The sequence below is a fragment of the Vanacampus margaritifer genome, chromosome 1 (assembly GCF_051991255.1).
Source record: "Vanacampus margaritifer isolate UIUO_Vmar chromosome 1, RoL_Vmar_1.0, whole genome shotgun sequence".
Classification (NCBI taxonomy): Eukaryota; Metazoa; Chordata; class Actinopteri; order Syngnathiformes; family Syngnathidae; genus Vanacampus; species Vanacampus margaritifer.
Window position 1 is genome coordinate 50,959,607 of NC_135432.1, and position 24,739 is coordinate 50,984,345.

Genomic DNA, 24,739 nt, shown 5'->3' on the forward strand with positions numbered 1-24,739 from the left:
AGGTAGGAGAGGCTTTTGCGCTGTCGTGGATTTATGACGTCATCTATGTGCGTTTTCAAGCATGGCGACCTTCTCAAACACAAGAGTGCTTTACAGTGATGCTACTCATCAAATTGTTTACTTAATCTCTTATAACTTGATATTTTAGCAAGGTACGTCGTTTAAAGATGTTTTATTTATCCAGTCTTTTAGGCGAGAAAAAATTCATTTAATCCCTTCTAATTTTTTAATTAAAATATTTTTGACGTGATGACAACACTAAAGCCTTGTGCCAGACTTCTTATTATGTCCAGGCTGGTACGTATGCACACATCCCTGCTAGGACACCACAGAACGAGATACGTTTCTGTAAACTTTTCAACAGGCTATGTGAAATGTAGCAATGATGACAACGATATCTCAAAAACAAAACTCCTGGACACCAAGCTGATAACTAGACAATCGCTGCTGTCTCCCCTCGAAAGGATAAGTACCCTGCTTCCACAGGATACATTGAGCCCTGAGGTGATGCAGCTGAGAGAACAGAACCAGCCACATGAAGAGGAAATATCTATGCAAGAGCAGAGTCCCAAACAGCAGCAAAATCTTGGTTTAGACACAAAAGAAGAAGCATCTTTGAAAGATTCTAATTCAGACACCTGCAATGATGTGGCTGCACAGTTGTACACATCAGAATCCCAGTTTAATGGAACACAAAGGATGCCGCCCACTCTCCCACGAAAAAACACACTTGCATATGGTGAGCTGCTTGTAGCCGAGTATCATAGAAAAGAGAATGTGGAGTTCAAGAAGATGTTCCAGCTCCAAAGCGGAACTCGTCTGATGAGCAGCTGGGGGATTATCCTGCATGATGATATAGCTGGGGAGCCTGCAGGTCACTTCCAGAGAACAAGCGGAGGGGTCCCAATCTTCATACGACGTGCCAGTTTGGATGATTATGTGTTGTATATGAAGAGGGGCCCAGCTATCACCTACCCAAAGGTATACACAGCAATTGCAAAATACAGTACAGTGTGTTACTTTTTGTTCCCATTATACCAGTGGACACAATGGTGCCGCCCCACCATTTAGGATTTACCTTGCATCGGACAAAAATTAAATAGTAAAAATCAAGTGCTAAAATATATATTTTGTGGCCCTAACTTATTTATATATATATTTTTAAAGATGAGCAGGATAAATAGTTGTGTATACTGTAGTTACTGATTAGTAAAATTATTTCCTTTAGAGGCGCAACAATTAAAAGATTTTCTCAACAGTAAGTGGACAAATTCTTTGTTTTTAACCAAAATAAAACAATTGCTTTACAACGGTCAACATTTCCCATTTTTCTCGCATTACAGATCAAGCCAGTATTATAACTTATGCGTGTGCACTGTCTACCAAAAAAAATATACACTGACTTAACCCTTCATATGCAGTATATACAATGAGTGCTGTGCATTAACCATACCTAGTAAATGATATTGGTCATAGATTACTCTAAAACTGCTAGGCTTGATGTGGTTTATGGTTTTCATAGACATAAACAGCTACCAATAGTTTTAACTGCTTTCTGTGGGTTGATGTTTACATCACTTTGTTACTGATGATAATAATAATAATGATGATATTCTGTATAAGATTTATAATTGTTCCAGTGTTTCCCACACCATGTTAATACTTGGGCGGGCCACCAAAGTAAACTGGCTGCCACCCAAGAAGGTTTCAAGAAAATGTAATAAAAATATATAAAAAATATATATTAAAAAAACACAACCAGATATACCGCATGTAATGTTAGTTTGCTGTCATTCACTTCTGGTTCTTGAGGCTAGATGAGACGCAAGTAAGACAACTGAGAAACCCTCATGCCCCCACCCCGCCCATGTGACAGAATTTGAGCGTATTTGCAAACAGTGGGAAAATATTGTCACACTAATAGGGTATATGCCACGGAGGAGGCGGGACTTCCGACTTCCTGGTTTTCACACATCAGCTTTGTTTCCGTTTCCTGTTTGCGATGTGTGGGCCGCGTCCCATTTCTTGCGCTTCCACCTTTGTGCCCCTCGGTTGCGTGTTCCCGTTGACGGGTGCGAGTGTGTAGAACACTAGTGTGTCTGTCTCAGTTGTCCCGAGCATTTCAGAGAGTTGAGACGCCTTGCGCGCTCCCGCCGATGGGTGGGAGAGCGCGGTTGGGGGGCGCAAGGGTTGGAACGTGGCCATCAGTGGCCGGAAACGACGCTGATGTGTGGAAGTCAACTTTAATATACAGTACACTGCATTTACAGATTATGTTCTGCCTTTAAATTGCAGCTCACAGATTGCTGTAATCTGCTTCTATCACTCAGGACGCCAGTGCTATTCTGATGATGATGGATGTCACAGAGGGAGACTGTGTGCTGGAGTCAGGCTCTGGGTCTGGGGCTATGACCTTGTTTTTGTCTCGGGCAGGTAGGTATGCACCCACCATTCACTCATTATTTTTAGGATAACATACCTATAGATAGATTAGGGTAACCAAACTCTCTTGCTTGGAAAATGTCCACTTTTTTACATCCTGTCCGGTTGTCTGTTTATTGTTTTGTTTTAATAAATTCATGCACCAGCCCCCCTGCTCCCTCCATGGTGGGAGAAAAAAAATGTTGGGCTTAGAATATTATGGTGTTATTTTTTTTTCATTTGTAATTCTACCCACACTGCATTAAAAATGTTCCCTTTTCCAACATTAATGAACACATCAGCCTATTAAATCACTCGCTAACAATGTCAATCAAACAAATTGTTATCTTAGCAAGTCTAAGTGTACTGGAGTGGCCACCAAGTGCATTCTCTCATGTCCAGTGCAGTCAAAGTTTGGTACGGTACTTTGGCTCTCTCTAGTGGTACACTAAAGAATCACATGCACAAGTACAGTTAGAGCTAAATAATTTAGATCAAGTTATTTTATCTCAATTCAAACAGTGTAGCTGATATATTCCTTAAGCACACATAAACATACTTTTCAGAATGCCGATTTCTACATGATTTCTGTATTAAGTTTTTGATTGATTCAATCAAAATGTACCTATCAAATACCTTGAGTTAGTGAATTTGCAGTTTTCACTAGCTGTAATATATAACCATCAACATTGTATTTCAAAAAACAAAAGTTTTAACTGTGAAAAGTGAATCTAAATTTTACAATAGTGTAGAAAATAGTTAATCTATTTAAGAAACTCAAAGCAAAACTCGTAAAATATGATTTTTTAAAAATGAAGCGCTTGTACAATTCTTTAATTGACCTTTTTAGTGCAATGCATTTGGTTTTAATCCTTAACAACTGTTTGTTTTTAGACTTTTATATTAGTACAATTTATATTTAACTTAATAATCAATGGCTGTCAATCGGCATCAAGGGGTTGAGTAAAAGTATTTTTTTATTACCGTATATTTTAGTGCAGTGTAATTTCAAATTGCGGAATATTACAGTGGATTTACTATACAGTAATATTAATATACTTTTTAGGAATAAAACTTGTTTTTGATGAATACACTGTACAGTATTTTAATATTGGTCATGATTGGTAGTACTTGAGAGCAAAGTATTTTTTTTAGGTGTCATTTGGTATGAAATGTTTGAGTACCACTGTCCTAAAAAATGTTTTCCTCCAATTTTCCTCAGTGGGCTCCAGGGGCAGCGTGCTGAGCATTGACGTCAGAGAGGATCACCTCAGCAGAGCTATGCTAAACTACAAGCGCTGGAGGGCCTCATGGAAAGCGCGGCAAGGGGAGGAGTGGCCTGATAACATTGAGTTTCATAAAGCTGACCTTTGTACGGCTTCATCTCTTCTCGCCTGCCGGGCGTTCGATGCGGTCAGTGTTAAGGGCTAAAAGCCGCAGCAGTGTTTTTGTAGCAACGCTTTACTGATTGGATTATGTCTATTGCAGGTTGCTCTTGATCTGATACACCCACAGCTTGTTTTGCCCACTGTGATTCCACATCTGCACCCTGGAGCTGTATGTACCGTCTACCTCGCCAAGTATGTACTGTGTTCCTCAAAGCGTGAGACAATCGCAGGGAACATACGACAATCACAATTCAGTCACATTCACACCCAAGTCTTAATTTTTTGGGAATGTGGGAGGATGCTATAGTACCTGAAGAAAACCACAAACACACCGTGATGCACACCCGGTTTCTATTAGCCTAATTCAGTGGTTCTTAACCTTGTTTGAGGTACTGAACCCCACCAGTTTCTTATGTGCATTCACCGAACCCTTCTTTGTTGAAAAATAAAATGTGACCACTAGCCTAATTGTATAGACAGTATCACAACATTTCAGTTTTGTTTATCCTCTATCAATTATCACCTTGTTAGTCACTTGTAGCTGTTCACCATCTGCATATGCCTCAGACATTTTGTTTACGTTTTTCTGTTCCTGAACCCCCCCCCAGTATAACACAAGTGACTGACCTGCTAGAAGGCCTTCGATGCTCAGCGCTTCCTTTGCTGTGTGAACGCATCTTCGAGGTTCCGGTCCGGGACTGGATTGTTAGTCCTGCCATTCAAAAGGATGGGCGGTATTGCTCCAGAAAAGCGCTGATCGTCAATGATGCCCCGAAGGAAGAGGAGACCACTTCAGATGAGGCTGAACAAGGTGACTTTGCCATGTTTGCTTCTCATGAAATTCACTATTAGTTGCAATTCATACTACCTGTATGCAGTTCCGAAGGAGCATCCAGCCTTTGGGAGTATCCCGTACATTGCCAGACCTCACCCACATCAATTAAGCCACACAGGTTAGATTATTTTAACACAATTTCAATTTTATGTTTACTGTATTTATCAGTTGTTTTTAAACAAGTGTTTGTCTTATATTTCCAGCATTCCTGGTGAAGCTGAGGAAGTTTGTGAGATAGCTGCCCGTGTTCAGCCTGATGGAGAAGATTGTTCGCTATTTTTGGTCTTGTGCAAGTATTAAATGTAAAGCGTAAAATAAAGAACAAGTCTAAATGCTTTTGGTGTCTTTGATTATGCTTACATTATGTCAAACTATCTAGATTTTAAAAAAAATAAGAAGCAAAAATACCTTTTTGATATTGTCTTTCAATGATGCAATTGAAACAAGAGAATGGAGGGGAAAAAAAAGGTCAACTAAAAACACATTGTTCACACACTTGGCAAGAATGGCACTCACTGCAGACATTCTCCTAAAGTGAAAAAGAGCAATTTCAATCAGCCCCAAATTGTACATCTTTATAGATTGCAATCATGCGTGTGCCTCACCCACCCCCTTCTCATTTATTTATTATTCACCAGTTAATTGAAGAATTGCCCCAACTACCAACTTCAATGAGTTGCAGAACCTGGCCCAGTTAAAGTTTTTTTTTTCTTCTTACTTTTTTTCTGTGTGATGCTTTTTAGCAATTTCAGGCATAAAAAAAACAACAGAATTTCAGAGTCTTTATTGACAATTCAAAACGGACATCTGAGTATGTAACACCATATTGAACATTTATAGCTTAAATTCTGCCAAATGTGTATTAATTAAAACTATTTACAGATGTGGAATAACTATGTTTTTCAACCATATCAAACCAAATCTTGAACGTGAACACAACTCCTGTATTGATACATCCACTGAATTCTATATAGGAATGTTGTTACTTGCTTCAAATTTTCAAACTGGAAGTTGGGAACTACGTTGATGAAAACTATTTATTGATCCAGTCCATGGAAGAGTCGTGCATGGAGGAGTCAGAGGACCAATTGCCTGCCAGACAGGACAGAAACAAGTCAACTACTTGACTATATCGAGTAAATAAATCACAGACTTCACTGATGATAATTTATATATTTTTTGTTTTGTTTTGCTTTGGGTCAAATGCCAAGATTAAACTGCTGTGTAAGTCAATTAATGAGTGTTTCCCGTTTTTATAAGATTTACAGTAAATGTTTTACATTACTCAACTACTTATACTTTATATCAAAGCAAACCTGCAGCCTTTTTTTTGGCACACTTTTAATAAGAGTTTGGGTAGGGTAAGGGTACTTGCTGAACCAATGGTTAACTATGTATGTGATGGAGCGCCTGTGACTGTCCGCCACTCTCCGACTTGGGCGTGCTGCCGTCTAGCTGAGAGGAGCAGCCCACGTGAGCGGACGCTGCTCGCTCTTTGTTTCCACGGAGACGAGCTCCGTCTAAACTTCCCCCCGTAATTCGACACTTTCACAAACTGCTCACCTGCCGCCTGGACTCTTTCCTTTTCCCCGTTGTTGGTGCCGACACTCGACACAGACGCATGACACGCACCGCAAATGCTCACCTGCATTCTGCGGGGTCGTTGGACAATAAACACTGGACCAAACCTAAGCACTTCCTGATTCCCACTTAAATAGCGCTTTTTGCCGCGCTTGAAGTTTCACATGACTATGGACTATACCACAAAAGTAATTTGGTTTATTATTTAATGAGTTTGTTCTTTTTTGAGAGATTAAGTTACGGATTGTGACTGGAGCATTTTTGTTATGGTTAATATATGTTGCAGATATTTATTTACATGCTTTAGTTATTTTTGGTGACTTATTTGGTATTATACCCCATGATTGGCTAAATGGTTTGCCCGTAGAGATGGGCTGGGGGTATTTAAAGGGCTCTAAAAATCATTTGGAGTGGAGGGGAGTGCTCAGCCAAGTGGGATGGTGAGTGACTGTCTACCACAGCAAGAAAAGACCAATGGAAGTTGTAAATATTGTTGGGATTGTTTTTGCACTGGACTTGCACTGTAAATATTTATTTATTTTTTTACATTTTTGATGCTGTGTTGGTGTAAATAAAAACACCTCACTGAAGTTTTTTGACTGCACAATAATTTTTTCCCCTTTCTGAAATGAACCCGTGACAATGTAATCATATACAGTAATAAATAGGGCTATAGAACTAATATATCATCACCCCAATTATTATTATTTTTTGCCTAAATCATCTAATGATGCAAACTGTTCAATTTTTGTGTTACTTGAAAAATCTGAAAAAATGACTTCGGCGATTATTTTAAGAAGGTGTTGATATGACAACACAGCTGTGAATTATGCAAAACAAACAACAAAATTAACCCGCTCTTTGGTTCTAGCCAGGGAAAAATTGGTAGCTGCTTCACCAATAGAAGCTTCCTATTGCTAATTGACTTAATGTTGAATCAGAGTAAAAGGCCCTTTTTATGTAAGCCAGATTTGAACACAAATATGAGTGGATCCACTTACCTGGTACCTCTTGGCAGCCGGAAGAATGCTGAGTTTGGTCACTGGTCACAATTCCCCCCCAGCGAGTGCCAATAACATTGGGTGGGGTTTTCTCCAAACTCATCTGAGTGCTCAGAGTGAGAGTGTTGTGTCTTGGCACATGTGAGCTTCTAGATATAGGAGAGCGGCGCATCCGCTGACTGAATGTGCTCTTGCGGTTACAGTGAGTACAAGGGACTGGAGAGGCTGAATGCCCGCATGGAGGACAGCCTCCGCCATACCTCTGAGCACCACTGTGTTGCTCTGAGCGCTCTCGTTTCCACACATAGTGAGATGGCATGATGGCCATCACCTGTAAGCATAGAAACCGTCATCAACTAGAAACAAGAAAACAAGGAAAGAGTGCTAAGGCTCCAATGCAAAAAAAAAGAAAAAACAAAACTGTTTAAGTGAAGACACCAAACTAAAAACAACAAATTTAGGCAAACTTAATTTATGGGTCTGAACTTTCAATTGTTGTTTACCTCTTCACAGCAGCGCCTGCTGACAGCCGCTCTGAAGTCAGTGCGCACCCAAAGCTTGTCCCTCTGCTTGAGGAATTGCTTAAACTTCTTCCTCCAGGTCTTACCCAACGCCCAAGGAAAAATCTCATATTTATTCTCCTCCTCCTCTTCCTCCATGGTGTTGGCAAGATACCTCCAATTTGAGAAAATCAGCTTAATTGCTAAGAAATGATTTGTGATCAGATTGTGGCATGCGGTTCATACATTAAAATCATTAAGATCTATTGAAAAAGCGAACTAAATATTGAGATCCAAATCAAGAGATTAAAACAAAAATTTGCAACTAAATGTCATATTTTCAATCGTGGGAAATATATATTCTAGTTTATATTCCATTCAGTTTTTAATGCTTATATGTACTGTAAACTTTATATTGTATTTTGTGACTTGCATACCGAGTGGAATTAAGCAGCTGACCATGTAAATATAGGAAAATAAAAGGTTTACTGTGTAAACAAACGTATTGGTCTCGCCCTCCTACCTCACACAACTTTGACTGAGCTGACAAAAATATTCTAGACATATGATACGTAAAGACATAAATACTGTAAGGCAAACTTTTTGATTGTGCTGTTGTACCCAATTTATATCTGGAGACTAAACTATATGTGAACTTACAGTGCAATGAAAAAGTTCTTCTTGGTGTATTCTGCAATGGTCAAACGTGACCTTTTGAAGTAGACAAAAGCCATGGCCAGAAGATACTGAAAATTTGATTTGAAAAGACATTAATTGGGACATTTACAAGAATATTTTTTTTCAGAAAGGTAGATGTTTACCTTGTCTGTCAATTTATAGCAAGAGTCCTTCAACAAAAACTCATGGATTAGGTCATCATCTGAAATGAAGTTCACCAAGATTAATTTCAGGAGAAGCTTGAAATCATGCAAGGAATAGCAATGTTGATTTTTCTCACCAAAAAGTTTTAAGTATAATGTCATTTCTTCTTGCTTAATGACAATGGTTGTTGGTATCCGAGACCTCCTAAGATAATGCATCCCATTTCTGCAGCAGCTCTTCTCTGGTGGACACTGTTCTTCTTGGTCATTCCATGCCTGGGGAGAGGTCTCTCTGGAGGCTGCCCCACAGGTGGGGGTTTGGCACCACTGGGCTTTCCGTTTCATCATGCTTCAGTGACTGTATGGGTCACTCCAGATGAAGGCCAGCCTGGTGTGATAAGGAGAGGAAATCTGTGATGTCATTTTACATGATGAGGACCATTCCCTTTTGATTCACTCACAAGACTAAATGGAACTTATTTACACACAGTATAATTCAAAAAGACTTGAAATACATTCAAGGATCAATGGCATTTTCAAGCAATTATTTAAATCTAAAGCTGTGACAAATGCCATTTTGAATAACATTAATTGGCATTGTTCATGGGTTTTTGTTTGTTTGTTTGTTTAAAAAAATGTTTTATAATAGAAGGGATGAAGGAATGAAGTTGTATCCACAGCAAGTTCATACCTCGTCATATCTTTTTTTAAACCTTAATTTTAATAAAAAATGAGGACAGAACCACAGAAGAATAAATCCTTACAGAACAGTAGCAAAGTGAACATAATATAACTTTAAGCAGTGTATCCCAAATTCAGCCTTGTTTAGTTTCAAGTGGGCATCATTGTAATTAAATTAATTGTTTGACATGGTTACTTAATCACATAATTGCTAACTGATCTGAACAGGCAGGCCCCACATCTAATTAATTACCGGTATATTTTTTGTAGCTTCCACATCTAGCTAGTGGATAATTCCTTTACATACGCCATGGCATGTTACATCAATTTCTCACCGCTGTACTAACGAAATAGCATACATTCCACTTAAGCTATTTTAGCAGCTAACGTTAGCTTGAAGCTAACCTGAAATTCCAAGTGTGGGTTTTTGTTTAATACTTGATGATATGACACGCAATAAATAACAACAATGAATAGAACCTTGATGATATGACACGGAAAAAATAATAACAATGACTAGAACCTCTATGAGGAGAGCGGAAAGATGATATTTGAGCAAATCTTGACAGCTACCACTTCTTCCAACTCTCCCCTCCTTCAATGGTGACTCAAAGTGACATCATGCGCGCGCACATTTGGCACTCGAGAATGGCGAATCTGAACACCTGCGACCTATCGCTCTCATACTAAGCGTTCAATTAAATACGGCCAAACAATGACAACAATAATAAATACTAATAGCGGTGCTGTTTAATTTTGGTTTATTGGAAATTATATTTTACAATGGGTGTGGGGAATTATTTTTGACTGCAACTGTTTAATAGAATCGGTAAATATTTAAGTTGTAAAGTTTACAAAGTAACCTGTAAGAATGGGACATTAAAAAAAAAAAGGTTAGTAAAACATACTGTGCAAAAGAGATTAACTGTGTAGATTTGAAATGAGAATTGTGCCATCTGGTGGCCAGTTTGTTTAAGTCAGCACCCTTTATTGTGTGCACGCAGCCTCGTGAGGTGATTAAACCTGGTGCGTTGGGAGGACATTTGGGCAGCAAAAGTCTTGAAAAATAAACCTTAACTTTTCAGATTTTATGCTACATATTTATTCATAATTATCAATAATAAGTAATAAACTGTTAAAAAGCTTGATTAGATCAGCTTGTTGATCAATGGTACTTTATTTTTTTAATCACAACGCTGTTATAGTTCAACACATCGGTCACTCATATCACAGTAACAGGTTTGCAGGTAACAGTTGCAAATCCGGACGAATGGTGCTTTCTCTCAGAAATAGAAGCTAGCTGATTAGCTATCTGTTACTGCTGTGACCAAGAGGACAAACTTATAAGTAAATAAATAAATAATGGTCTTATTCTGATCATATGTATATTGCGTAACAGGGTTAATTGCATGACGTAGAGTGAGACATTCAATCAAGGCTAACTATGTTATAAAAATATGAAAAATAGAAGAGAGGGCATACCTTTTCTCTGATCAAGTCAAGTTGATTTATATAGCCCCCAATCACAAAAGAGTCTCAAAAGGCTTCACATGCCCACACAAATATTAGCAACATCCCCCGATCGAACCAGAAGAGGGCAGGGAAGATCTAAAAAAAAAAAAAAAAAAAAAACTGCGTGAGAAGCTAACTCTAGCCACGCCGTCCTGACATCTAGGAGAAGATTTTGATACCCGTGACGTTCTTGCCATACTCAAATAAATGCCGTATTAACTCCCTTGATACTCTGCAACAATTCATTTAGATTAGCTACATGTTTAAAGAATAAATTAACAGTCAATATCAATCAAAATCATGACTTTCAAATCATAGTAAGCAAATAACATGGCTGAGAAGTCATTGTCATATGATCTATAGTCATGGTTTCATTAAATAAAATACACATCTAATCTTGCCCAACACATAATAAAAGCAGGACAAACGTAAGTAAAAAGCAACATTTAAAATCAAAAGATTATTATGTTATTGTGATTTTTAGTAAATTGTGCGTACTACAGGAAATCAGAGAAAACTGAAGTTTACAACTAATTCAGTGAACGATTCTTTAGCACCTGGCTGAGAAGGGAACGAGGTTCGTATTGGAGCAATATTTCCTTGTTTAACTAATGTTGCTATATTTCATGTTCATTGTGTAATTTACTGCATAGTAAAACGTTATCATTTTCGTCCACTGGAGTGTGCTAACGCTCCTTGGTAAATATTTAGCAATGCTATTGCTCAAGATTCAGTTTTATTGACTAAGAATCTGTATTTCTGTTGGTTTATTTTTGTTTTAAGGTATTTATAAAGGCAACAGGAAAGGTTAAAATGTTTATTTACAATAAAAATTGTACTCAAGAGATTTTCAAGGCTATAAAAGGTAATAATTTAAGGCAATTCATTTATAGTGTATGATATGGTGACCAAATGTGTGCTCTTTTGGGAGGACAGACCATTTTCTTACGTCCTGTTGAGACATCCGGGGGTTTTATAAATTCATGAAAATGTTGGCATTGCGTGACTAATAGGAGGTGAAGTACACTGTGTAACTGCGACTGGTACCACTACCATTTCCAATGTGAATATGGTCACCCTAGTATATGGTTTAAATATGGTAAAAGGATATACAAAACATACCGTTTGAGTTATTAATGGCAATTTTTGTTTATATATATATATACATATTATATTATACAGCATATATATTTTATATAATATTATTTTTTTAATGACTTTTAGTCCAAATAAATATGAGATCATGACCTGGCACCCTGAATCTGACCTGCTGCTGCTGTTTACAGTGAAAGGTAGGGGTTCTCAGAGTAGGGGTTCACCTATCGATCGGCCCCGATTTCCTTAGTTTTGGGTGATCGGTGATCGGCCGATCCCTTAAATATAAACCGATCTTTTCCACCGATCTCATCTCCCTCCTCAGAGGTCTGTAAAAGTCAGCCACTGTCCTCTTCTGCTGAGATGACTATTAGGCTTTTTATTTTAAGTTCAAAGAACTACTTAATTTGCAGTTAAAACAACCCGTGAAATGGTTGCCTGACAATTGCAGGGCACATACATACAAACAATCATTGACACTCAAAATTCACCCCTACAGACAATTCAGAGTCTTCAAATAAGTTACTGTGTATGTGTTTGGAATGTTGGAGGAAACCAGAATACCCAAGCATTCACAGAGGCAACAGATAAAATGCCAGAGCCTGGATTTGAACCCACAACCTGTGAAGCAGATGTTCTAACCAGTCTTCCACCGTTTCTCCACCTAAACCACTAATGTTACCTAATAAGTTATAAATAAATCATAATGTGTTATCCATGGAGCTACCATGATTATAATAGGCAAGAATTACTCAAGGAAAATCCATCCATCCAATTGTCTATACCACTTCTCCTCCTTAGAGTCGCGATGTGCTGCAGCCTATCCCTGCTGGCTTGGGACGAAAGACGGGGTATACCCTTGAACTGGTCTCCAGCCAATCGTAGATCATCAGGGAAAACTTTACAGATTTATAGCATCTCAGTCATGACCTCTTACACTTTCCCTCTCAATGTTGCTGTAGAGCCCTGCACACAGAACCACATGACTTACTTCTTGAACACCCCCTTAAACAGCTGACCAGTTTGACCGCTTAAGCATGTTGCAAATTATATCTAAAATTACTACGGCATTAAAACATTTTATCCATCTTTTTTTTGTTCCTGTTAAGTTACAGTTTTTGGTTAAACATGTTATAATTTTATTTGTGTGCATGTTGTTTTCTACTTCATGTACTACTGTGTCTCCCGAGTGACACAAAGCAATTCCTTGTGTGTGCTTTACATTATTGGCCAATGTTTGTTAGTTAATATTATTTACTTTATTTAGTTGATTTCACTGTGCAAATGCTCCACTGTAAAAGTTATATTTGTGCCGACTATAAAAAGCTAGCTGAGGCCAACCCTCATTACCCAAATGAGCTTATGTGCTTACAAGTAGGTGAGTTTTATATGCTTTAACGTGACATATGTACTTGCCGGGAGGTTCTCTGAAAGCCTCACTAATCCTTTCAGCTGCTTGTCCTTTGTCAGGCACACAGAGATGTGTTCAAGACCATGCAACAAAACATTTCTACAAACATGACCAGCACGCTGTGGATTTATTTTTTCTATCTATGACATCTGGAAGTGTTGTGTCAAAATGGATTTATCAACATTTTGGTTTGGTTGCATCCTCACGGAAAGCACATTCATTGGATTTGCATGTCTCTGCTATCTGAAGGAAACAGATACAGCGGGTGGCTAAGGACCTTGGATATTCTTTGCATCATTCACCATTCAATGTACTATTGTGACGGCATCAGTATGATATATATGTAAGAAGATCATTATAAATATCCACAATGGGATGTTCACCATCCAAAAGTAACAATTTGGTTACTCTGGGCTCTTTGAGGAGGGGAAGAAAGTTGCCCTCAGCACCTGAGGAGCATCCCAGAGAAACTCATTTTACAGATGGAGATAATAAGTGTACTGGAGGTACTGATGGCGATGCAAAAGACAAAAAGACAAGTGGACAAAAACAGGTATTTCAAAGGGATGGAAATATGCAACCACAAGATGATACACATGCAAATGTGCCTGCCCCTGAGGTAATTGATGCGGATAAACTGAAGAGTCAAAGAATGGACAATAGTACCGTGATGCAGAAAAAAGACAAAAATAGGGACAAGCAGGGAGAAACCGAAAAAAAGTTGGGGAAGAAAACAAGAAGAATTTCCAGAGGCATGAAAGTGCTGAAAAGGAAAGAAAAGGAAATGGCGAAGATTGATTTCCCGGAGTCTCTGGTAAAAGCTCACCAATCTGCGTATGCCTTTTTAAATCCCAGCATAAACAAATATGATGTTGTACTTGGTCTTCTGGAACAAGCTACTCAAACGCAAACATTTCTGCAGCCCATGATTTCTTTTATGACTTTGCGTATTGAGGAAATAATTCGAGCACTGGAAGAAATTGTTGATGAAGGAGAACAAATGCTAAAAGAAAATGGAGAACATCTTGCTTGGCCAAGCCAAATGAAAAACCTCTCATCTGCTATACCTTTAAAATCTGGCTCAGCTATAGAACACCCACCTGATTTGCTGCAGCAGCTGCTTCAATACACCACACAGAGAATGCAGAATGTGAGTCAGACAGTTGGAGGAATTGGGGACTCTGCCCTGGAGGAGGCAGTGGAATACTTTTCTTCAGTCACAGAACTTTTAGAGGAGAAGTTGAAAGTCAAACGTGTAGTTGAGACCAGGATCATGCGTCTCACATCTCGCATTGAGTTGGCATCTCTTCGCAAACTTGGGCCGGAGGACTCTGCACTCTTTAGTGAGGACAGCGGTATTGGGGCTGAGAGTGAATCCCTTGCCGGATCGGAAAAGCACCATAGACGTGTGAGTTGTGAATCCAGTGGAACAAATAGAACTACTCCATTCAGTCCTATGGAATATACCTCCATGACTGGAGTGCCAGTGAAACATCTTACATATCAAATGAGTCCAAGTGTTTCCCTTACTTCATTGAACTCATTAGCTTCTATGTGCACAATGATGGCAAATGTACAGGGGGACTCATTTTTAGGATCAGTCTCTTCAGATGACGGTGAGGAAGACGATGATGAGAATTATAAGACGGATAGAGAAGCTGCAAATGGACAAGTAGGGATAAGAAAGCAATCAAATTCTTCACTTGTAAATTGTGAACGACAGAAGCCACGGCGTTTACCCTCCAAGCGCATAGAAAATTCAAAAAATGTAGAAATGACTCTCAAAATGAAAAATGCTATAAGTGGAAAAATACAGTTTGTTCACCCACCAAGTGCTGGTGCCAAACCAAACGTAGCAGGTAGTCCGAAAACAAGCAGAGGCCAATGGGCTGATGAAAAAGGACCATCTCTAAAGAGATCTCAAACAACTGCTCGAAGAAGTGGGGTTAAAACAACTCCACTGGCTATGGAGCGGCGTTCCCGTTCTGCAGAATCCTTGCGGAGCAAAGGGCAGGATCCTACTTTGCTTGAACTGGAAAGGTCTCAGAAAAAAATAGGCCAGAGATTGCAGAAAATGAACAAAAGCAAGGAAATCACAAAGGGGAGCACAAAGACTATATCATCTAAACAAAACCAGAGAACTTCACAAACGGATTCTCCAAAAACAAACCAAAAACGTAGATCTTTGGAGAAGGATGGCAATTTACGTGAAAGGGCAACTATTATGAAGTGCATTAGCAAAACTTCTGGAGAAACCACTAATACAGAGGAAGATGATAAACAGAAAGACAAGGAAACATTGACAGGCTTTGTTAAAACAACACCACCTCCCAGCCCTCCTTTGTCACCAAGACCATCTTCAGGCCTGTATAGAGGCAGGAATTCAGTCAAAAAACTCATAGATACCTTCAGTCAAGGGATAGAAGAGATGGACAGCCCTAAAGTTCTGGGACCACTTAGGGGTGTCCGGAAGTGTGGTGTTCCAGTGTTACCAGGTTTAGGAAATGTCACAGCTGTCCTCTGCGCTGGGAAAACTAGTTGTCGATCTCAAAGCACTTCATGTGAAAAGACTGATTATTTAGACCTGGATAGTCTTCCTCCACCCCCATTAGAAGTGTTAATGGACAATTCATTTCAAAGTTCCGTTTCAGGGGGTGGAGCAGCTGAAGGGGCAGTCAAACCTGTGAAATCACCAATGGTAAAAAGGGCTGGTCTGTCACAGCGACTGCGGGCGTCAGTTAAATCTGGACCAGTGTTACCTAGCAAAGGAGGAGCGCCTCAGTGTTCCAGGGGAGTTGTTCCTGTTAAAGTGGATCATCAAATCACAACAGCCCAAGCAAATGTCAGTCAACCAGATGCAGAAACAGACATTGACCCGATAAAAGAAAAAAAATACTCTCTGTTGCAGCAAGTCAGAAGAAATAGATACCTAAAACACTCCTCAGATTCACAGTCTGAGAAGTCCTTAACAAATTACGATGCAACACGCCAATCTGCCAGTCAAGAGGTCTCAACAACCATACAGGAGAATGACAACCTCTTAATGCCTGGAATAAACACTACAGTCTCTCAAGCGCCTCCCTCATCTGAAGCCAGCAGTCATTCATTTGCCACTTCACTGCTGTCTAAAGGGAGAGTTTTGCCATCTACACCTTCCACTTCAAAGTCTTCCCATAGACGACTTCCAAGTCCCAATAACTTTAAAAAGTCACCAACACCGCCCTCATCAGCCAGTCCCCCAGAAAACAGGACACTTACAACTCCACCAGAAGGTCAAAGGAGCCTTCCCAGCACACCAGTTTTGAGACATAACATTTTAAGCTCCTCATACCCTTTGAAAGCACCATCTCCACCTGCTTCACCAAAAGTGCAACGATGGTCAAGAGAGAACAGCACTGAAGAATCTGCTCGGTTGATCAGTAATGCACGGTCTGTTTTCTGCCCAATTTCTCCGTCCTTGTTTGAGGCCCAGTCCTGTATAGTTTCTCAGCTCTCTCAAGCCTGGACCTCTTTTGGAGGCTCTTTTCTCTCAAACACCCGTGGGAGACGTGGCAGGTGTTTTGTGTCAGTCCAAGGATCTCAACCTTTTATTCGCAGAAGTCTTTCAGAAAGAAGACCAAGTTTGAACCTTCCACCTAAATCCCCCATCCTCTCAGTGGCTGAGACCTGTGGAAGTGAGCCTGCAGTAAACACACAGGGGTGAGATTTTGTTCCTGTTTTTATTTATTATTATTATTATTATTTTGTTATTAGGATACAACAACCCAAATCTGGGAGTATAGTGGTTAGCATGATGTTTTTGGTTCAAATCTCAGCTCTGTATGAAGTTTGCATGTCAACGCCTTAGGGTTAGGGTTAGTCATTTTTTTTCAGATTTTTCAGGGAACACAAAAAAACTGAACCAATTGCATCATGGGGAGATGATTTAGACAAATAATAATAATAATTTTATAAAAATAATAATAATAACAATTAAAAAAAAAGACTTAGGCAATTAATTAAGAGGGTGATGATGTTCTCTCTTCTATTCCATTCCAGAAACATTAATCAATTAAGACTAAATTGGACATATGATTAGGGATGGGAATTGAAAAATATTAATTTTTTAGAAGTAATTTGATCATTTTTATTTTTGTACTTGCCTGACTATTCCACTTTTCAATTCCTCTTACATTGCACATGAGTGATGTCATCACACACATGAAGAATACTTTTTTTTCTAAACTTACTCAAATATTATATAAATAAATAATAAATCATAAATAACGTTCTCAAATATTTGGCTTATTTCATGTGAAAAGATGATAACAGAACTACTTGCAAAGCAAGCTATATACCTCAGAGAAGGGGAATACTTTCAATGATGAGCTGTGTATAGTTATTGTAGAGCAATATAAAAACATTTATTGCATAATATACAACCTTCTATCATTTATATAATTATTTTGATGCCTTTCAATTACATTGTCTTTGTACCTCACGGTCCAGGCATGATCAATCAACCAAGCGTAATCCACCTATCACCTGAGTGTAACAGTTGCCTGGAGCGTGAGGCACGAGGAGGAAGTGCTAGAGAAGCGACTGTTACTGACAGTGGTTACTTGTGAGCTGAGTTCAATAAAAAAGCGTCTGTGCTGAGTGCATGTGTAACGGATGCCAGCAGTGTAAAACCTCACAGCTCAAGAGCTTTATGAGCAGTGGCGGCCGGTAACATATCAACCCAGGTTCCTAGCTTGCTGTTAAGTGGACTTGCCTCTCACCCCAAGAACAGAGCGTACGTGGGTTCGATCATTGGGCACGAACTGCACCGGAGGACCACTATCACAAATACACCCAAAGACAGAATGAGTTCCTTAGTTTTTGTGAAACAAGAGTGACTTAAAATGGCCACACCTCGGATGCTGCGTATAGTTGATTAAAAAAATAATAGCTAGGCTAATGTAACTCTAGTTACAGTACATGCTCAAGGAACATGGATGTAAACAACATTGTACATTGTATTACATTATAATGTCTACCTCAGCAGTGTACATACAGTATATATAATGATAATATGACTAATATCACTGATGCTGTAGTTGTACATTAATAATCATCATCCACATTTCACCTGTCAGCTGGGGTAGCTTCAACACCCCGTGTCCCTATACAGAATAAGCAGCATTTGAAAATGGAGGAATGGTTAATGAAACTGAAACCAATGATATCATGTTATTTGTATTAATTAATTTCCTCATCTATGTGAATTGATAAGGAATCAGATCAATAAGACTATAGTGAAAAACTAGTAAAAATGTTGAAAGTCTGTATTCAGTATTCTGGTATTACATGTGCACAGAGAAAGAAATTCCAATTTGTAAATGTAAATTTTTGACATTTGTTAATTTTCTTAAAACTGCCAACATGAAAAATACTAACCAGAACCACCCCCACCCCCCAAAATAAAAAAAATTCTGTTGCAATAATACACATATTTTATTTTCCCTTCTTGTTGTTGTAGACTAGATGATGAACTAGCCAGAAAAGAGGAATCATGGGGTAGCCAATCGGACCTCAGAGCAACTCCACGTTCTGCATCCCACCCAGATCTTTATGTTGTTGGGCAAGCCTTGCACAGAAACTAAACTGACCAATGAAGGATTATGGATTAACAGGTTTTAGAAAGGATTTAACAAGATGGTGCTTCACTGGTGTGAGAGGAGTGACTAATTCTACTCACCTTGCTGCTGTGCAACACATTGACAGTGTTTGTACTGTATAAACAATTTCATTTTTTGTATTGTATAGTTAAAAAAAAACACTTCATCAGCACCTTTATCAAAACAAGGCATCTTATTCATTTTAGCTCATAAAACTGGAACAATTAATTTAGAAATCCAATGTTAATTCAGATGTTTAAAAAATGTTAATAAAAAAATCATATAGTAGTAGTAAATATTTAACAAAGAATTAATATATTTTCTGAAATATTTGTCAAAACAGATTCAAGTTTTCCAATGAATTTGCTGTTACTTTCAACAGTAGTTTTTGTTTTATATTTTGCTTGTAATTTTGAGTCTTTTTGTACTGTGTTTATTAATAAAAATGTGTGCAAACAATATTCCCTGCTCTTGTATTTCATATAACCTATACATATGTGTGATGACCAAATTGTCTTTATCAGAGTTTGGAATGCTGACTTTTAGATTTAAAATAATAATAATACTTGAGCCTAATGACATAAACACGAGAACGATGCCAGTCAATTGCTGTTGTGTCCTTGGTTGCTGCATGCTGCATGTGCAAACAAAACCAAAATGGGATCACTCAAGTGAGAACTGTATAATTTGCAGTGATCATTTCAATGATTCAGACTTTGAAGATGAAGGGTTTTGGTCAAAGTTATTAATGAAATTACTTCAGTCTGTATATCAATGACCTTCCTTCCATCTGTGACGATGTGAATGTCCTGACGTACGCGGATGACACTGTTTTTTTCACCCACGGCTCCGATGCAAACTTGTTGAAGCTAAGCTATCTTTAAATTAAAGCAACTGAGTGGTTGAACGAGTGCTTGAACCTCACGCTGAACACAGAGAAGACAGTCACTATGTACTTTTCAAACAAAACAATCCCAAATGCCCCTCCGAACATCTATGCTGATATTTTCATGATCCAAAATGTCGAAGAAGTTTAATACCTCAAATTTAATAACCATGTTAAAGCGGTATGCCGTAAATTAAAATTCAACATTGCTCATTTTAAACACATCAGGAACTCCTTATCTTTGGAAGCAGCAAAATCATACCTCCATGCAATGATTATGTTACAGATTTTGTATTGCCTGTCATCATGGTCTCAAGCTAAACAAACCGTTATAAAAGCCCTTAGATCGATACACAATCAAGCCTAAAAAATATTTGATAAAAAGCCAATGCGGCACCACCATTGTAACATACTTATAAAACACTACATGTTATCAGGTATTCTGATATCTGTTTTTTGCATAAAATTCTTAATGACGCAGCCCCGCCCCCATTAAAAACATTTGTACTTCCGTGCCGACAATCAACAAACAGGGTGTGTTACGATCCGCATTGAGGGGCGATTGTAGCATCCCAAAAAGAAAGTCTGCCTTTTCTCAATCAGCCTTTTCTTATAAAGCTATTAAAGAGTGGAACAGGCTCCCCTGACTACCTAAAAAGCAACACAAACTTTTATAGCTTCTCACAGGCAGTCAAAGGCTGGCTTCTTGAACACCAGTCCTGTTCACACTACTAGTACTTGGGTAAATGTCCATCAGACGATACGATACACTACGAGTATAACTGCTGATGCTACAATGACGGAATTACTATGACCACTACCTCAGTGACTTGTGTATTTTATTTTTAAAACTGTTTTTTTTTTTTTTAATAATTCTGCACTTTTATAATACTTGTAATTTGATGATACAGCACTATGTATTTGGTACTTCGTATGTTGTTGTATGTAATTTTAACTTGCTTTGTTATTTTATTTTATGGGGACTACAGCTGGAAACTAGCATTGTGCTAGATTTGGTGCAGCTATCTTTTTAATGTTACTGCACACTGTCCTTTTAATAAACTAAACTCAAACTCAAACACTTACTTTAACCAGGATCCTAGGCGGCAATGACAATGGGCCTCCTTCCATGAAGCTCAGGTCTCTGTACGAAGTCTATGGACTTTGACCCCGTCCTGCCGTGGCCAACAATTAATATGTTGAATATAAAAAAGATTAACGATGCCTAAAGTCCGATACCCTGCAATCAATTGTTACCAATATTCAAATGCACATTTCTCCTTAAACCTCTAAAAGTGTAAAAACGATCACCCCAATATTTTGTTGTTGTTTTTTAATAGATGCCAAACCTTTCCTAATGAGCACATGAATGAAGATAAAGCTTTACGTCCATAAAGTAAAATCTAATATTAGGGTGATCATTAATTTTCAGACCAAAATCCATTTGCAAATCTCTAACAATGCCCACCTCAACCACTATACAATTACTGTATACTTATGTAAACATGTGAATGTGTAAAGTTTATTTAACATGTGAGTCAGTGGGTTCTGCGTATATTAAATTATTTATTGTCAAAGCCAGACTACAAATGCATGATTGTTCAAACAGCAAATTTTCCATTTATTGCAGCGTTTCAGAGCACGCATACTAACAATTGGATTTGTTGTTAGGAACTGCACAGGGCACATCAGTTTGTTTACAATTGCAGGCATGTGTCAAAGATAGAGCAACAATTTTTTCTGACACAACCATTATTCTGTGTTGCTCAGATGGTCATGCATAATGCATGGCCTCCGAGACAAAATGCAAAGACTAATAAATCCAAACAGTCACAGCTGGAAAAAGTGAGAACTGGTCTGGAATGATCAATGTGGGCAATTTTAACATGCATTGTTTTGTTTGTAGCATGTTTTCTTCTGCAGATTCTGGAATACAACAGAAGCAATTGGGCTACACGGATCAATCAAAATATCACATACAGTATAAGCTTTCTACCCTCCACTACCGCCCACATTTCATTTCTGGCTTTTCTTTTATTCCATTTGCACAGCCAGACTCAGCTGGATGACTTAAAGCTATTGATCTCTTTGGTCCACTGACACAGATTAAAATAAATAAAAAATAAATAAAGACCCACCAGCTGCCCTGGGTGAGTTTTATCAAGGCACCAATCCTAACACTGGTTTGGACATGGAAGCTCCCAGATTATACTTTGTGTGGTTTGACAACAGTGCCCCCAACATTCAAGGTGAGCTTACACTGGGCTGCATTGCAAATGCCATTGACTTGAATGATTGGCGCAGAGTATTGATGGGAAAATGAAGCATCATGGAGCCCATGCATGCATGCATAAATAAATACATTTTACGAAATGACTCCTCTAGATGGTCTTGGTTTAAAGATAAAGGCTGGTGCATTGGAAATTGCTAAAATTTTCACTACATCTTTAAACCAAGATTGACATCTAGTGGAGTCCAAAAGCATCATGAGTGCTTCATGAAGTTTCATTTGTCCATCACTATTACAGAGCTAAGTACGCAAGAGTGTACTAATGAACATTTAAAACAACAACAACTGTTATGAGATTTCAAAGATGTCAATCACTAATTCAAAACTATGCGGTGGTCTACTATTAGAGTGATTGCACAGTGTGTTGTTGTTTTCATTTGATTAATGATGGAAGATGTGGCTCACATCAACAACGTCAGCATGTAGTTCTGCAAATTTGTGTAGTGACACAAACAAAATAAACAGCATCACTTGCTGTTAGTGGAGGAAATCTAGCATTTCCTGTCAAACTTTACCCACAAAGTCGACCAATTAATTTGTTTTTATTACTTGTTAAGGTAATCTAAAATGTCTTTCTTGCCTCCTCCATTTGGGTGATCTCTGTTGCCATGGTGAAAACAAATTGCAGCAAAACTGAGCAAATTTAAACCCTTTCCCCGCTGCAGTCGTGAACATGGCAGAGTGCCACAATCAGCTTTGCCTGAGCCTTGAGGCCATTTGACTTAAGATGTTTACTGTTTTTGCTTCTGGTCATTATTAATGCTTTCTTGAGCTATCATTTGCTTTTGCGCATTACAGAACCACATTATAAGAATTTGACAATACATTACAATATTGAAACATACCTCCATCCATTTTCTTAACCGCTTGTCCTCACAAGGGTCGCGGGGGGTGCTGGAGCCTATCCCAGCTGGCTTCGGGCAGTAGGCGGGGTACAACATACCTGTGAATTAAAATTCAAATGCCTGTTCGAAAGGACAGACATTTAAAATACTGTATTTTATCCTACTGTCAGTACTAAACTAAATGCTTTTCTTGTTATCTCAACTTCTTATACAATGAATGGTATAAATGTAGCTCATCCTTCTATTTGTACTATAGGCTATGTATAACATCCTTCCATGTTTCATAGACAGTACAGCAACAAGTGTGAAGCTCATTAAAAAACAACAACTCATTCACTTTAATTAATTAGCCCTCCCATGTTATTGTTTAACAGTAGCAACAATACTATTCCTGGAGTTAATTTGACCAATGTTAGAAATAGAAAGAAAACCTAATAAACATAGTTTATATGTCATTACATTATCAAGATGATCAAACTGCATTAAAAAAAAAAAATTATTTATGTATGCATCTTTGTTTTATTCACATAATGTAATCATTTGTTTATATCATTTAAACTATTCTGGAAAAAATCTGTAATTATAAAACTGTAATTTACACTTGCTGTTGCATACATTTATAATGTACATGCTGTTGCATACATTTATTAAGTGTGTCCCCCCTCCTCCATTTCAGTCCCAAAAGAGCACACAATCCCCCATGCAAGTTATGCAGCTTTGCATTTGCAAACACCTAAAATGCATACAACACATACCTACGTTGAGATGCAGTATTATCAAGACTGTGGCTAAAATAAAATATCATAATATAAAGCAGTGAAAATATAAAATAGAAACGAAATTGTATTTTGTCTTGGTATGTGACAGGAATTTAACAACACAATAATAGCTACTGCATTTGCAAAACATTTAGAAGGTTGCTTAAGTGGTTGTGTACGTTTTAAGATCGACAATAGCAGAAAAAATGACACAGGCAGTGTTATTATTATTTTGAGTGAAGGAATCAACATACTATAGATTTGGATTTTTCAGTTTAGAGAGGCCATCACATTTAAATTATTATCCATAAAGGTAAATTGTTTATGTTGAAGAGACCAAGCTATGCACATGTGCACAAATGTTTACTCTTTGTACTAATCAGACGGAAACTGAAGTCGTAGCACAGTTGTAACACGCTCTGCATTTCATTGAAATCATTAACATTCAACGGCTGTAAATTGTGTGAGACTAAAAAAGGCAAACTAAAACTAGTCTAATTTAGACACACATACACACGTGTCAGTTCAAGATAATTGCTTTAGTGACTCTTCAATTGGCAGACACTAAAGATATGAGTTTGTAGTAGAGATCCATGGACGACATTTTACCAACATAGTGACGTTAGCTTGCATTTAAAAAAAAATGTCATTAATGTGTAATATAATGTATGTACACTGGGTGGCAGTGTTAGCAAATATATTGTTCCTATGGCGCTCCTCTCTTACTGTTTTATATATATATATACAGTATATATATATATATGTATATATATATATATATATATATATATATATATATATATATATATATATATATATATATATATATATATATATATACACATACATATATATATATATATATACATATATATATATATATACATATATATATATATATACATATATATATATATATATATGTATGTATATATATACATATATATACATATACATATACATATACATATATAATTTACTACTACAGTTGAGGTTGCAGTGATCATAACTGGATATGATTGCACATTCCTATTTACATTTCTTGATATTAATGGTCACATCTGACATCTGGAAT

General features: G+C 37.8%; 3 protein-coding genes across 3 annotated transcripts; 2 read left to right on the forward strand and 1 right to left on the reverse strand.

The window, feature by feature from the left end:
- Window positions 1-23: 23 nt before the first annotated feature.
- On the forward strand, window positions 24-4,980 carry trmt61b (tRNA methyltransferase 61B). Its single transcript, XM_077579428.1, has 7 exons — window positions 24-981; window positions 2,331-2,433; window positions 3,644-3,834; window positions 3,910-4,001; window positions 4,418-4,620; window positions 4,688-4,762; window positions 4,848-4,980. The coding sequence occupies exons 1-7, from the start codon at window positions 250-252 to the stop codon at window positions 4,880-4,882; spliced, it is 1,431 nt and encodes a 476-aa protein (XP_077435554.1). The 5' UTR covers window positions 24-249; the 3' UTR covers window positions 4,883-4,980.
- A 432-nt stretch (window positions 4,981-5,412) lies between these two features.
- On the reverse strand, window positions 5,413-9,914 carry spdya (speedy/RINGO cell cycle regulator family member A). The gene is made up of 7 exons (XM_077575622.1): window positions 9,752-9,914; window positions 8,685-8,935; window positions 8,548-8,606; window positions 8,387-8,472; window positions 7,730-7,901; window positions 7,227-7,557; window positions 5,413-5,736 (listed from the first exon to the last, which is right to left on the reverse strand). The coding sequence occupies exons 2-7, from the start codon at window positions 8,893-8,895 to the stop codon at window positions 5,678-5,680; spliced, it is 918 nt and encodes a 305-aa protein (XP_077431748.1). The 5' UTR covers window positions 8,896-8,935; window positions 9,752-9,914; the 3' UTR covers window positions 5,413-5,677.
- A 3,342-nt stretch (window positions 9,915-13,256) lies between these two features.
- pcare1 (photoreceptor cilium actin regulator 1) lies at window positions 13,257-19,344 on the forward strand. Its single transcript, XM_077579565.1, has 2 exons — window positions 13,257-16,945; window positions 18,747-19,344. Exons 1-2 carry the CDS (start codon window positions 13,617-13,619, stop codon window positions 18,868-18,870), a joined length of 3,453 nt encoding a protein of 1,150 aa, XP_077435691.1. The 5' UTR covers window positions 13,257-13,616; the 3' UTR covers window positions 18,871-19,344.
- Window positions 19,345-24,739: the final 5,395 nt, after the last annotated feature.